The sequence below is a fragment of the Gorilla gorilla genome, chromosome 12 (assembly GCF_029281585.2).
Source record: "Gorilla gorilla gorilla isolate KB3781 chromosome 12, NHGRI_mGorGor1-v2.1_pri, whole genome shotgun sequence".
NCBI lineage: Eukaryota > Metazoa > Chordata > Mammalia > Primates > Hominidae > Gorilla > Gorilla gorilla.
The window spans coordinates 96,065,306-96,081,808 of record NC_073236.2 but is presented as its reverse complement, the minus strand read 5'-3'; the positions used below and the strand labels follow the sequence as shown (position 1 = coordinate 96,081,808).

At 38.2% G+C, this 16,503-nt stretch overlaps 1 protein-coding gene across 1 annotated transcript in view; it reads left to right on the top strand.

Moving 5' to 3' along the window:
• Positions 1-16,503, top strand: part of PLEKHH2 (pleckstrin homology, MyTH4 and FERM domain containing H2) — a 131,990-nt gene that overhangs the window by 45,541 nt on the left and 69,946 nt on the right. The window contains exons 4-7 of the mRNA XM_019021569.4: positions 10,832-10,981; positions 12,749-12,832; positions 13,458-13,539; positions 15,478-15,663. Of these exons, the coding sequence (XP_018877114.4) occupies positions 10,832-10,981; positions 12,749-12,832; positions 13,458-13,539; positions 15,478-15,663 (502 nt within the window). The remainder of the gene's footprint in view (positions 1-10,831; positions 10,982-12,748; positions 12,833-13,457; positions 13,540-15,477; positions 15,664-16,503) is intronic.

Genomic DNA, 16,503 nt, shown 5'->3' with positions numbered 1-16,503 from the left:
TCCAGAATGTCATATAGTTAGAATCAGACAGTATATAGCCTTTTCGGATTGGCTTTATTTTCACTTAGTAATATGCATTAAGGTTTCTTCATGACTTTTCAGTTAGCATTCTTTTCAATAATAACTTAGCCAGAATGGCTAAAATTAAAAGAACAACAATGAAGTGTTGGCAAGGAGATGGAGCAACTGGAATTTTCATACACTTCCAGTAGGAATGCAATTTTGTACATTTATTCACTCTGGAAAGCTGTTTGGCAGCATCTACTAAAGTAAACATTTGCCAGCCTATAACCCAGCAATTCTACTCCTAGGTGTATACTAAGAGAAATAGGAACACATATCCGCCAAAATATAGGTTTATGGACATGTGAAGCAACTTTATTCATAACAGTCCTAAGCTGAAAACAAACAAATCGTTCTACCAAAAAAGATACGTGCACTTCTATGTTTATCACAGTGCAATTCACAATAGCAAAGACATGGAATCAACCAAGGTGCCCATCAATGGTGGGTTAGATAAAGAAAATGTGGTACATATACACCAGGGAATACTACACTGCCATAAAAGAGAAAGAAATCAGGTCCTTTGTAGCAACATGGATGCAACTGGAGGTCATTATCCCAAGAGAATTAATGCAGGAACTGAAAACTAAATACCACATGCTCTCACTTATAAGTGGGAGCTAAACATTAAATACACAAACAATACCATTTCCACAGTTTGAATCTATCTTGATCAGAATTGTTTTGACATCTAATAATGATCCCTGCCTAGAAAAAGAAACAAGTTTTTCTTATTGTGAAATGCCCAAGGAGTCTTACCAAGATAGGAGAAGATGAATGTAGTATATAATATGAGAGAAAGCCAATCCAAGACAATTGTAGAAATTGCCAAGAAAATTATGGGCAGGGCACATTTCAAGGTTAATTCTTACCCAGCTCTTCTCCAGGATTCCTAGAGTATAGTTATTTCAATTAGCATACATTGGTGTTCTAGACACATAGAATTAAAGTCCAGAGTTTGGAATAAGCAGTTAATTTTTCTTTTTTTGAGACGGGGTCTCACTATATGCCCAGGCTAAAGTGCAGTGGTGCCACCATGGCTCATTGTGGCCTTAACTTCCCAAGCTCAAGCAATCCTCCTGCCTCAGCCTCCCAAGTAGCTGGGACTACAGTCATGTGCCACCACACCCAGCTAATTTTAAATTGTTTGTAGAGATGGGGCGTCACTGTGTTGCCAGGGCTGGTCTCAAACTCCTGGGCTCAAGTAATCCTCCTGTCTCGGCCTCCCAAAGTGTTGGAATTACAGGCGTGAACTGCAAACTTGGCCTTTTAAAAAATTTTTTGTTGTTGATTTTTTTTCTCCTCTTCCTCCTTCTCCTCCCCTATTCAATCTCCTCTACCTCCTCGTCTTTTTTCTTTTTTGAAGGGGAAGGGTGAAGACAGGAGAAGAATATGAAACCTGTTTGGCAAGGTAAAGTCTGTACAGCCAAAGAGAAATCAAGGTGAATTCATGTTTCTCTGCCTTGGGAACAAACTTTAAATTTTAGCTGGATTTAAATCCAAACTCTCCCCCTTAGTTGGCTGAAAAAGCTTCTTAGTTTCTTCGAGTCTTAGTTATGTCACTTATGGAAAAGAGCTAATATTTGCAGAGCTCATAGTCTCTGTATATTGTATAGAGGTGTACAACACAGTGATTAAGAACACAGACTTGAGCCAAACTGTCTTGGTTCAAAGTCTGTCTCCATCTCTTACCACCTTTTCAACTTGGGCCTCAGCTTCCTATCTGTACAATGTAGTACTATCTAATACCTAGCTCATAGGATTTGGGGGAGATTGAATAGTTACTATGATTAAAGTGCTTGGAATATTTCCTGCCACATAGAAGTGCTATTTAGCCATTATGAAGATTGACTCTGAGTTAAGTAAAGTGCCTGGCATGCAGTCACCCCTCAATAAACGGTGGTGGTGGTAGAAGTACGATTAGTAATTTAAGGATCTATGCTGTGCCTGTGTTTTAATACTCTTTGGCTGATAGTACCAAGTAGTGATATTCCCACTTACATCTCTACAAAGGCAATAATTAACAGTAAAATCATAAAAAGCCTACTTAAATTCTGTGAAAGACACTTTCAGAATGCTTACAGCATTCTCTGTCACTCCATACCAGATGTTTTAGTCTTTTTCTGCAGAGGTGTACTGAGCCATATATGCCTGTTCCTGTTCAGCCACATGCCTTGCAGCACACATTTGTTGGCTTGTCTGCCTCTCTGACTTTCACCACTAAAAGCAGTACTCAGCTGAAACCAGCTCAACTCTATACTTTAGCTTTGTACATTTTTCTCTTTGTATGTTAATGAATGGCATCACTTCTGTAACAATTAACGAAGTTGTCTGCAGAAAAAAAGTCACACATTTGCCAGATAAATCTTGGTGATCTTTATACTTAATGTTCTAGTACATCCCCCTCCCCTCCCCTCCCCTCCCCAACCCTCCCCTCCCCTCCCCTTCCCTTTCCTTCTTTTCTCCTTCCCTTCTTTTCCCCTTCCTTTCCCTTCCATTCTTTTTCCTTCATTGTCTTGTGTTTTCTGACTTTGGCCTTCCTAATAGCATCTTTCTTTACCTCTATACCCTGGCTGTCTCTATATGTCTCTATATGTAATCTATCTGTTCTTCCCTATCTTTCCCTTACCTTCCTTTCTCTCCTTTAACTGCCCATATTATGGGAAAAAGAGAAAAAAATTGAGGATGGTTTTGTTTTGCCTTAATTTAAAATTCTTAATTCATAATATGTGGCAAATTTGTTTTTGAAAATTAGACTAAATTAAGTATTTTTTATTTGTGATTTTCAACTATCTACACCCGTCCCCCGCCGACCCCTGCCCCAACCCAATTCCTTGGGTCTTATGAGATCCAGTGAGGAGTCTTTAAAAAAGGATCCTTGTTCCCGATTCAAGGGAAGCAAACCACAGAGGTTTGTTGCCATCAGGGCCAATCACTGGTCTTGGTAAGTTTGACAGGAAGGACTTCTCTCTTTTGAAGTTGTTCTTTGAGGATGTTGGGTATAAAGTTATTTAATTCTATGTGCTATATCTTTAAGCAAAAATACACCAGGATTGGTTATTTTAGACATACTGCTACTCCCATTACCAAAAAAAAAAAAAAAAAAAAGAGAGAGAATTACAAATCTCTCAGAGTTTCCATGAGTTAGCAAAACCTGTAGGCATTTCTTTTTGTCACACTTTAAATTTATTTAGTGCATATTTTGTTACACTTCAGAAGGACTTTTTTTCTTTACATTACTTCATAATCTAAAAGTCGACAGGAAATACAGACAGCAGATGAATTCTCATGCACTGATGATGTCACCTTTTTTGGCCTTTGCAAGACTAAGTGTTAATAACTTAGAGTAACTGAATCCTTTGCCATCTTTAACAATTTCCATGGGACTGTGGCCTATCTGATGTTTATGTTGCTTAAATCAGCTTGCCTTTTCTCATTGAACCATGTCCTAAGACTCAAACAACTGTATTTATCTTAACCAAAAAGGAATATTTTGCCACTAAAAGCAGTACTCAGCTAAAACCAGGGCAACTCTATAGTTTAGCTTTGTACATTTTTCCCTTTGTTTATCAATGATTGGCATCACTTCTGTAACAATTAACTAAATTGTCTGCAGAAAAAAAGTCACAGATAAATATTTTATTGACAGATAAATCTTGGTGATCTTTATACTCAATGTTCTAGTACATCTTTTGTTTGTTTGTTTGTCTTTTGAGACAGGGTCTTGCTCTGTCATCCAGGCTGGAGTGCAGTGATGCGATCTCAGCTCACTGCAACTTCTGTTTCCTGTGCTCAAGCAATCCTCCCACCTCAGCCTCTGGAGTAGCTAGGGCTGCAGGCATGTGCCACCACACCCAGTTAATTTTTTTTAACCTTTTTTTTTTTTTTTTGTAGAGACGATGTCTCACCACATTGCCCAGATTAGTCTCGAACTTGTCAGCTCAAGCAATCCTCCAGCCTCAGCCTCCCAAAGTACTGGGATTACCCACATGAGCCACCACGCCTGGCCCTAGTGCATCTTTATTATTGTTGTTCACAAGTTTTGAAAGCAATATGATCAAATCAACCCAGTTCTACTTATGAGTACTCCTGTGAGATAGAAAAGCAGCAAAGAGCATATTTGGAAAATACTGACATATGCGATTCATTCCCAAGTATCTAATTAGGTGAATACCTTAATATATTACATTTATTTATGTTAACCAACTAGGGGTAGATTATTCCCCTATAAAAGTATGTGTGTTTTTATTTTATCCTTTTGGGCTTGATCCCTTGCCTGTGTTTGATTCAGGCATGGTAGCAGCTACATTTAAAGTTGCCTCTGACCATTCTAACACATGAGCTAATCTTCCCTTTCTGTAAAGTTAGTTCTTCTTCTTCCTCTTCTTCTTCTTCCTTCTCCTTCTCCTTCTTTTTCTTCTTCCTTCTTCCTCTTCCTCTTCTTCTTCTTTCTTCTTCTTCTTTTTTGAGACTGAGTCTTGCTCTGTCGCCCAGGCTGGAGTGCAGTGGCATGATCTTGGCTCACTGCAGCCTCTGCCTCCCGGGTTCAAGCATTTCTCCTGCTTCCACCTCCCGAGTAGCTGGGAATACAGGCGCATGCCACCACACCTGGCTAATTTTTGTATTTATAGTAGAGACGGTGTTTCATCATGTTGGTCAGGCTGGTCTCAAACTCCTGACCTCAGGTGATCCGCCTGCCTTGGCCTCCCAAAGTGTTGGGATTACAGGCGTGAGCCACTGTGCCCGGCCTGAAGTCATTTTTGACTCTTAATAAATCAATACTGCTCAGTCATTCTAATATCCATGACCTTGTAATGGATATTACATTGCAATGCTTTGCTATGTGAGGCCCACCCTTCATTATATGGAAAGCAAATTATTTAATGATCTTGCTTTTCAACTTCTGCAAGAAGAATCCTACTTTATAATCATAGAGTACTATGCCAAAATAATTGTGTTGTAAATGTGATTAGAATGATTAATTTGCAGTAAACATATAAAAATTATAATCAACTTGGTGATTTCCCTGATAACATGTCAGTAAATTTTGACACATTCTTGAGTTCAAGTTTTCTAAGAAGCTTTAAAAAGATATTTTATAAACATATGGCCTTCCCTTTCTTATGAGATCCCATCCAAGTAGTGTAGCATGACATGCAAAGATCCGTGTGTCCCTCTCCTTATTTACAGCCTTATATCTGGCCATGTCCCCCCTTCTCATATATATATATATATATTAAAATAATTTTAACTGTTATTTTAGACTCAGAGGGTACATGTGCAGGTTTGCTACATGGTTATGTTACGTGATGCTGAGGTTTGGGATATGGATGATTCCATCTCCCAGGCAGTGAACATAGCACCCAATAGTTTTTCAGCCCATGTCCCCATCTCTTGCTCCCTGTCTCATAGTCCTCAGTGTCTGTTGTCCCCATCTTTATGCCCTTGTGTATTTAATGTTTAGCTCCCACTTATAAGTGAGAGCATGTGGTATTTAGTTTTCAGTTCCTGCATTAATTCTCTTAGGATAATGACCTCCAGTTGCATCCATGTTGCTACAAAGGACATGATCTCATTCTTTTTTATGGCGGTGTAGTATTCCCTGGTGTATATGTACCACATTTTCTTTATCTAACTCACCATTGATGGGCACCTTGGTTGATTCCATGTCTTTGCTATTGTGAATTGCACTGTGATAAACATAGAAGTGCATGTGTCTTTTTGGTAGAATGATTTATTTTCCTTTGACTATATACCCAGTAATTGGATTGCTGGGTCAAATGGTACTTCTGTTTCTTTGAGAAACCTGACTGCTTTTTATAGTGGCTGAACTAATTTACATTCTCACCGACAGTGTATAAGTGTTCCCATTTCTCCACAGCATTGCTGGCATCTGTTATTTTTTAATTTTTTAATAATAGCCATTCTGACTGGTGTGAAATGGTATCTCATTATTGTTTGATTTGCATTTCTCTGATGATTAGCGATGATGAGCATTTTTTCATATGTTTCTTGGCTGCTTGTATATCTTCTTTTGTTTTATTTAATTATTTTTTTTTCAAGACAGGGTCTTCCTCTGTTGCCCAGGCTGGAGTGCAGCAGCATGATCATGGCTCTCTGCAGCCTTGACCTCCCAGGCTCAAGTGATTCTCCCACTTCGGCCTTTTGAGTAGCTGGGACCACAGGCATATGCCACTGCAGTCAGCTAATATTTTAGAATTTTTTTTGTAGAGATGCGTTCCCACTCTTTCGCCCAGGCTGGTCTCAAACTCCTGGGCTCAAACTGTCCTCCCTCCTCGGCCTCCCAAAGTGTTGGGACTACAGGCATGAGCCACCACACCCAGCCTGTGTTTTCTTTTGAGAAGTGTCTGTTCATGTCCTTTGCCTATAGCTTCTGCACAACAAAAGAAACTATCAACAGAGTAAACATACAGCCTAGAGAATGGGAGAAAATATTCACCAACTATGCATCCAACAATGGTCTAATATCCAGAATCTATAAGGAAGTTGTTATTGTATGAATCTCAACAATCTAAACAAATCTAAACAAATCAACAAGTAAATTTTAAGTAACTGGAAAGGAGTCTCGGATTTAAAATACTCTAAACAATTTCTTTTGTCATTCTATTTGGAAACAATCAGGAATCTTTGTCATGCCACAGCAATTTATATATAGAAATAGAAACTTGCAACCCCCTCTTAAAAATACAGTCACATCTTGATCATGTATAGTGGACAGGAATGAGGTTAGAAATGGGAAGAAGGAAATAGTGATATGAATAATTACAATGGGAGTAATATTTGCAGCTCCTGCTTTCTCCTATGGAAAATAGCCCTGGAAGCTGTATTGGGATCCCCAACAGTACTCTTGGGTTCAGTGATTTGCTAGAATAACTCATGGGACCCAGAAAAGCTGTTTTGCTCATGGTCACTGTTTATTACAGTGAAAAGATACAGATTAAAATCAACAAAGGAAAAGGGCACATAGAGTGGTGTCCAGGAGAAATCAGGTATGAGCTTCCAGTTGTCTTTCTGCTGTGGAGTTGCACAGGGATGCACTTAATCCTCCCATCAATATATGACAATATGTATGAAATATTGCCAACAAATAAGCTTACTCAAGCCTTGGTGTCCAGGATTTTTATTAGAGGTCAGTCATGTAGGCCTGAAATATCCACCTGACGGATCTTAGTCAGTCTCCAGCCCACCCAGAGGTCAAACTGATACATTTTGGCCCAGGGCCCCAGGCGAACACAGAAACAGGCACTCACCATAAGTCACACCATTAGTATAAGCTATGTGGTGTGGCCCAAGATCTCAGTTATATTAATACAAAGGCAGCCTTAACAGTCAAGATATTCCAGGGCATCAGAGGTTGTCTCCCAAGAGCCAGTGAAGGACCAGTCCTTTCTTTGGAATGTGGAGGATCTGTACACCCCAAGTCTACTGAGTTAACCCTTTGCTGAACAGGAGTTTAGGGACCTTGAGATCAAGAAGGTTTGGGGGAAGTGGGTGAGGAGTGTGCTGAGGTGGGTGGATACAATCAGAGGCTCTCCTAGAAGTAAAGAAGCAAAGTAGCCTAAAAACACGAAGCATTCCACACTGGAGGCTATCCGTGTATACACATTTGTGAGGGTTTATTTAACAAGCAATTTGAATTCACAGGTGTTTGTTATTGGCCAGTCTCTGAGTAATTAAAATTCTTAAATGGTTCTGGTTAAATGAATGGAAAAACAAGTGAGCTATTTTCCATATGGTTGTGAGATGTTTTAAAAGGCATCTTGGCTTTTCTGTGGACCTCTTAGCTTTTCTGTAGACCTCTTATTCATATTAATTACCAAGGAAGGCTGAATCCTGTCTACAGAACTTGGTCTTAATAGGATCAGTTGGTAAGTAGGTTGCTTGTAACTACTTTGTGGTCTCTAAGAGATTTTGCCCCTTTTGCCAATATTTTTCTTCCTAGGAAAATTGTTTGTCTAAAAGTAATGGTTGAATTAAAGAGCTTCAGACAGCAAGGATGCATCCAAGGAGCTCTGTAGCATTCACTCATATAATAACAACTTCCAAATTGAATGTGTTATTCAGGGTAAAAGAGTAGTTCCAAACCATAGTTTTTCAGGTCTATAGACCTTTCCTAAGCAACAATAGGACTATTTTATGTGGCAATCCAATGTCTGTAGGGTGGCTTGCTTTAACTTAATAAAAGGACACTAGATGTAGGTCTGGTAGCATTTATTTTTATTCTTACTTAGTTACTTTTGTTTTTCTTGAGGTTTTACTTCTATTACTCTGTGCCCAGAGGAGAACTATCATTTTGGACTTGGGCTCTGCTCCTGTCTCCCTGCTTTCTCAGCTACAGAATGCCGTATGTGGAACTGGCTATAGCTATACCATCTTAAGATTACTGTCCAGCTGTCTGTCCTGCTTGGGCAGTTTTGCATGACATCATTTCTGATGCAGACCTTTGTCTTGATACAGATCTTTGTCCTGATACAGATCTTTGTCCTTCAGCTCATGCAGAAAGCCCACTATATTTCTTAGAATCTAAGGTAACTTAAATTATCATTTGGATAGTGGAATACATTTTTCTTCTTCTTCTACTTTTTTTTTTGATCTGCTTTTATTTTCCTAGTTTCCAGCCATGTGGTTGGTATTTAAATAGAACAGTTTTGGCATCTGAGTTGATTTACATTTATGCGGTGAACCCACAGATGAAACCTGGCATTCATGGTTCAAAAAAATAAATCCAAACTAACCTTTATACCTTTTCAGGAGAAAACCCTCGTTAGTCAAATATTTTTTAGCTCTAAGTAAGGATTCATTGTGACTTTTCAGAAGTGTTTTTAATAATTTCAGATTTTCATCTTAACTATCATCTTTAATTTCTCAAATGCTTTCACATTATTTTTTCTCTTTGCCGCTATAATCTGAAACGTTGCTAAAATTTTATTCTTACCTATTTGGAGTATGTAGAATGAAAGTCTTAATATTGTATACAGTACTCAATACTTTATTTTCCTTCTTACAATTAACATCTCAAACAACTCTTATTTGGATCTCCTTGTGAAGTTTCTGCTGAGGCATCCAATCAACTAGACCATCTACAATCAAGGATCAAGTTTGTGAGTCAAAGAACTAAAGGAGAGAAAAGTGAGAACTAAAAGGTGGTGACAGGAAAATCTAAACTTTACTATGAGTTGAATAGACTTATATAATCCATGTAGGTTGGCAAACACAATATGCAGATATGCCTTTCTGAGATTTTATATGCCTGGATGTGTTTTACAGAATATCCAAGCAGGGCCAATCTATCTTAGATATTAAACTTGCAGCACCACTCAACCTCCAGCCACACACTCAGTCTCTTTTACCCTGTTCTGTTTTTTTTCCCATTACCCTTATTGATGCAAGATTTTTTGCTTCTTAGCTCAGCTACATCTGGGTTCTTGTCTCATGACCAGGAAGAAGTAGTTGCACGGACACTTAAAGAATGAGCAAGGCAGGAAGTTTTATTGAATGATGAAACAGCTTTTAGCAGAGAGGGGATGTTGGGGGTGGTCCCCCCACCCGAAGCAGGAGATTTCCCAATATGGCTGAGCCCGGGGCTTTTTATGGGCTCAGAATAGGGAGTGCGTGCTGATTGGCTTGTGAGTAAGCAAAAAAGGTTAAAGTAAAGACATCACTCAAAAGTGGGCATGATAGTTTAGAAAACCAATTAGGAAAGGGTAGGTATATGTAAAACAGGTGAAGGATGGGATCAATCGAAAGAAAGTGTGCCAAACGGGAAGGCACGTTCTCAATCTGGTTCAAGGATTTACCAGGGACTGTTTCCAGCTTGAAGGTTGGATTTCACCAGGGACCTGCCCCATCTGCCTAGGCATTTGTCTGCCTCCCGCCTCTATCATTATCACCTGAGTAATGTAAAGTACTGTTCTTTTTTTAAAAAAACATATTTATTATATTTGTGATCTCTCTTACCCATTAGAATTAATTTCTTGAACTCCTGGACTCAAGCTATCTGCCTGCCTCGGCCTCCCAAAGTGCTGGGATTACAGGTGTGAGCCACTGTGCCAGGCCTAGAATGTAATTTCTATGCAGGCAGAGATTTGGGGGTCTAGTTTATTTGCTGATGCTTTCTCAGGGCCTGGAATAAGCCGGGCACTTGGCAGGTTTTCAGTGAATATTTGTTAAATGAATGAATCAAGAAGCCCTCATTGAGTGCACTCTCCTACCTATATCTAGACTCTAATACATTTTTATTTTTTATGATTCCATCATTTGGGGCTTTAAGGTTGTTTTCCCACCCCCCTTTCCATTGTGTATATGTTTCTTTTTCACCTAGGTTCAAGTTTTTTCCCATAATACATTATTATACCAGGCCATCCAGTCTGGGTCTCACCTCACCACTCACCTGTCTTAATTTATACTCTTTGTTTAAAATATGAAAAAATGAGGGCTGGAAACTTTCTGTTTCTATACTCATATAAACACTTTGCATATTGTCATTACTCTAGGAAACATGTACATTACTTTATATGATAGCAATATTCTGAGAATTTCTTATGTTTGTATGTACCTCCAAGGTAACACCACTTGGTGAAATAGGCTTGAGACTTTATAATCATTAAATACGTTAAACCTTGCTGTTTAATATTTTCCTTTTTGAAGTCTTTTAGGAATCTACATAATATTAAGGTAAAATTCTAGGTTTAATACTGTGATAACCTGAGTACACACACAATTTTAATATTTTATCCTTTGAATTTAGGTACAAGTTATGGAAGATAAATTAAAAGCAGCTAATATTCAAACCAGTGAATCAGAGACAAGATTATATAATAAGTGTCAAGATCTGGAGTCGCTAATACAGGAAAAAGATGACATCATTCAAAACTTGGAATTGCAACTTGAAGAGCAGGTTAGGAAGAATTTGATAAAGAGTTCTAAGTGTGTGCACTCATTTGTGCATAATCACAAAGATTAAAAAGAGAGAGCCTAAATTTCTATATTTGGGGAGAAATATTGCTTATTCGGTCAACCCATAGGATTGCATCACATTTATTGGTGAAAGGTGCAAGTAAAGTGGCATTCCTTTAAGTTCAGAGTGATTCCAAGGCAAGATCTAACACTTTTTGGATGTGAGAATGCTCGTTAATATTCAAACATTTGAGTTCATTTATTTATCTGAGACAGAGTCTTGCTCTGTCACCCAAGCTGAAGTGCAGTGGCTCGATCTCAGCTCACTGGAACCTCTGCAATTCCACCCCCAACCAACAGGTTCAAGTGATTCTTGTGCCTCAGCCTCCCGAGTAGCTGGGACTATGGGCATACACCACGACACCCAGCTAATTTTTGTATTTTTTTTTTAAGAAGAGACAGGGTTTTGCCATGTTGGCCAGGCCTGTCTTGAACTCCTGATCCACACACCTCAGCCTCCCAACCTGCTGGGATTACAGGCATGAGCCACCATGCCCAGCCAGATGTTAGAGTTTAAATGTAGTATTTAAGTTGGGAACATTTGGTTATCAGCAGGTATGCCCGTAAATTGTTTGCAACCAATCTTTGCTTCAGATTGTTAGAATGTTGGAGATGTTTATAGAACATTACATTTTAAATATTTATATTTGATGCCAATCCTTCTGCTTAGAAATGTGTACACCATTTTTGAACCACTTTATTGGAATCAAGTAATCTAGTTTAAAAAATGTATTAGTCACACCTGTAATCCCAGCACTTTGGGAGGCCGAGGCAGGTGGATCACGAGGTCAGGAGATCGAGACCATCCTGGCTAACATGGTGAAATCCCGTCTCTACTAAAAGTACAAAAAATTAGCCAGGTGTGGTGGCGGGCTCCTGTAGTCCCAGCTACTTGAGAGGCTGAGGCAGGAGAGTGGTGTGAACCCAGGAGGTGGAGCTTGCAGTGAGCCGAGATTGCACCACTGCACTCCAGCCTGGGCGACTGGGCGAGACTCCATCTCAAAAAAAAAAAAAAAAAAAAAAAAGGAAAAAATTACATTGGGGTTATGTACTTAATGGTCACTTAACATCATTTAAATATGACCACTATGAAATCATTTTGTTAAATGTGTTGTTTATTTTCAGTATTTTTTTTCCCATTTCTTGATAAAGACCAGCGTTTCTTTAGGTCAGTGGTTTTCAGCTTTCTACCACCCCTAGACCCTGCCTATTGTGATTTATTTGGTAAACACATTCTCAGTAGTTTTGTGACCATAACCAGATTTTAAGGCTGGCAAATGAGAGCTAGAATTTCACTATGTTTATTTTTCTTGGATCTTTGAAAGGTAGTATTTGAGGGGAAAAAAAAGCCATGCCCCTAAGGAGAGTCTTATTCTCGTCTCCCCAATGTGGATGACCCCTAAATCCTAGACCATTTCCAGAAATGGCTTATTTTGTTGATAAATTCAGTGGATTGACTTCAGTGTATGATCTTTCAGAGAAAGAGAATAGCGGTTGTTAAAACTAGTAATACATGCATGCGGCTTTGTGGTTTCTTATTGTATCTACTGAATAATTTTTTCTTTTAAAAATCTATTTGGTAATTTGAAAGTAGATATAGTAACTTGGAAACAAGTTTTAAGTGGATTTGCCTTGTATATTTATGGTATAACATTTCCAGACCATTGAGTTTATGTTTGAACTAAACAAATTGCTATTGTTATTTCAGAAACAAATAAGAATACAAGAAGCTAAAATAATAGAAGAGAAAGCAGCTAAGATCAAAGAATGGGTAACAGTTAAGTTAAATGAGGTATTTATTGCTGTATGTTTTCCTTTTCTTTACCTTTTACTTCTTTTGAATTGATACATCATCAGAATATGTGATTACTCTGAGTAAAACAAAAAATTTTGATCGGTTGGTGATACTGCTATCTTTTGATAAACGAGATATAGGTAGCTTTCATTTTAATATCCAGTGTATTTTAAAAATTAAACATATTAATAGACTCATGATGATCAGTGTGAATAACTTTATTCTAATAAGTTAATTTTAGTTCTAATTAATTTCAAATAATAATAGGACATACATCTATATCTCATAAAATTAATGTATTTGGTAGCTGAGAAGCACACATTTTCATTTCTACGGCAGTTTAAAGCTGAAATCCTTTCCTTTAAAATAATTTTACAGTGGAAAAGGCGTAAGGGGTGAAAACATTTAAAACTCTTAGTTCTGAAAAATGTAAATATTGATACCATAATTATCTAGGTCAATAGCCTATTCTGATAAATTAATCTGAGATTTGTTCATCATTTCCTTTGTAATTTGCTTACACATGTAGAGAAACTAAATATTAACATTTTCTAATATTATAATTTATTAGTACATTTTTATAATATCTCTATATGAAAAGAATACCATTATGTTCTTTTAGCTGGAATTGGAGAATCAGAATCTTCGTTTGATCAACCAAAACCAAACGGAAGAGATAAGAACAATGCAGTCAAAACTACAAGGTACAAATACTTTACTAAGATAGCTTAGTTGGATTTATTTGACTATATAGGCTTTTACTTTTTTTGATGTTTTAAAGATGCGATTATGGATGTCATCCAAGAAGCTGTTATCATAAAATGAAAGAGAATTACTAAACAAACCAGAACTCCTGCATTCAAGTGAATGTTGGGCCTGAAAGTGGAGGGCAAAAAAGAGATGGAATTGATGATGTCTACCAAAGTGGTCACTACGTAGATCAGAAAAACATGACCAAATACTAATTTTGCCTCTCTCTATTCTAAAAGACCTTCCATTGGTACACTTTTTAGAACCAAACTAAGTTCCAGAGAGTCCAACTTGCTAAAAGTACTGTACAGAGACATTAGCCTGGGAGGTCAGACATATGGATGATGGGTACCAATCTCTAATGGTGAGGACATTTTGCTCCTTCTAAGTGATGTAGTTCTGTATCTCCCTGTTTTCTTGAAAGAACACAGGGGACTTTACCACACAAGATAGTGAGTTAGAGGTAGTTGTATCAGAGAGACATGCACTCCAAAAGTCCAAGACTTGAATTTTGGCCTTAGAGAATAGACCTTTTAATGGAGATTAGGGGAGTCACAGATACCATACATTTGTAGCTGCACTGAACACTTTGGAGGAGGTTTCCTGGCATCACACATGCTGAACACATTATTGAACTTGGCATTAATTGAGGGCAGCTCTGAGGCACTTCCATGTGTTCTTAGATGCCTGAGCTGGTGGTTACTTGCATGCAAATGTCATAGCTCAGTTCACTCATGGATCACCAGTGTTCTAATCCTTTCCCCATATGGATCTTCTAGATGAGGGTTTGAAGCCAGTCAGTTAGGAGAATCAATTGATAATCCGCTGATAAACTCAAGAATATCAGTGGTGAGATTGGTCTATTTAAAAAAACGTATATCCCAAAATTATTTATAACTTTTACCTGGGCCACTGGGCCAGGCGCAGTGGCTCACTCCTGTAATCCCAGCATTTTGGGAGGCCAAGGTGAGAGGACTGCTTGAGGCCAGGAGTTTGAGACCAGCCTTGGCAATATAGTAAGACCCCATCGCTACAAAAAAAATTGTTTTAATTAGCTGGCCATGGTGGCACACACCTATACTCTCAGCTACTTGGGGGCTGGTTAGGGAGGTGAGGTGGGAGGATCACTTGAGCCTGGGAGTTTGGGGCTGCAGTGAGCCATGATCATGCCACTGTACTCCAGCCTGGGCAACAAAGAGACAACCTGTCTCAAAAAAAAAAAAAAGTCTAAGAGATGAATTAAATTCATGATTAGATGCTGACATAATCACTTCACTACCTGTATAAATTCTTTACTCATCTCCTCTTTTTTTTTCTCTTTAAAGAAGTGATTAAAGCTCTTTATATTGTGGTTACCGTAGACCCAACCTCCCCATCTACTTTTTTCTCATGGCTGAAAACTAAGATAAGCAAAAATCATTACAGTTATCATGGGATGGTTGCCCCAAAGATGATCCAAGTTTCTTTGGTTATTTCGGCAACCAGGACCTCAGTTCCTTTTTCTTCACAGTGGCATACTGTGCAAATTTTACCAACGCTGAACTGGTATTTGTCAATACTTGACTTTGCAGGAAGCTAGAGCTCTCTAGTTATTTATAATCTGTTTGTGTTTTGTCGTTGCTTAGAACTAACTACTCTTAAAGGGATTAGATATTTTTCTTTCTCCAGTTAAAAATATTTTGAACATTCAAAATATGTAAAATAGAATTTAAACATTGGGATGTGATGCTTGTCACTGAAGGTTCCATGTTATTGCACATCAATAAAGATGAACTTTAGGCTTTTTTTCTGGCATAAAGAGTGATTTGTTCAAGTTTTTATATGCCTTGGTTCTATGTTTAACAAACTTCTATAAAAAATTCAAATCCTAATTTTGATTAACGACGTTGTAGAAGTTCAAGGAAAGAAGTCATCCACTGTCTCTACACTAAAGCTTTCGGAAGGCCAGCGCCTGAGCAGTTTGACCTTTGGGTGCTTTTTATCTCGAGCAAGGAGTCCTCCTCAAGTAGTAAAATCTGAGGAAATGAGCAAGATATCATCGAAAGAACCTGAGTTCACTGAAGGAAAGGACATGGAAGGTATTTATGGACTACAGGAATTGACTTTGGCATTTTTTAAAAAGAAAAATCATTTGCTAAGATTAATCCAAATATAACTTAATTTTCCTTATTTTTTTCTGACAATTTGATGTTTTATGAGAATGTTTCTAAAGAGCAATACAACATTTAACTTTGTGTATCTAATTATTTTGTGTTTTCTGAGAGCCTTTGCCAGTGATGCATAGGAGAAACTGATTTTTCCTTCGTAATATTTTTTTCCTGCTGTAGGTGGAAAGTGGGTATTTAAAATTAAAAAGTTTACTGTCCCATCTGCAAGATGCTGTACTTGTTTTAGCTGAGTTTCAGATTAGAACTGTGAATTTCCTATTCATTATTTATTTAAAATATAAAACATTACTTAATATTACACATAAAACATTATTTAAAATATAAAACATTGGCCGGGCGCGGTGGCTCACGCTTGTAATCCCAGCACTTTGGGAGGCCGAGGCGGGCGGATCACGAGGTCAAGAGATCGAGACCATCCTGGCTAACACGGTGAAACCCCGTCTCTACTAAAAATACAAAAAAATTAGCCGGGCGTGATGGCGGGCACCTGTAGTCCCAGCTACTCGGGAGGCTGAGGCAGGAGAATGGCGTGAACCCGGGAGGCGGAGCTTGCAGTGAGCCGAGATTGCGCCACTGCACTCCCGCCTGGGCCACAGAGCGAGACTTCGCCTCAAAAAAAAAAAAAATAAAATAAAAATAAAACATTACCTAATATTACACACGAAATTAAACATTGGCAAAGCAAACTTCTAAAGAAAAAAACCCCAGGGGATAAATTGGTAACTCTTTGATTTTCCTTTAATCCTTCCA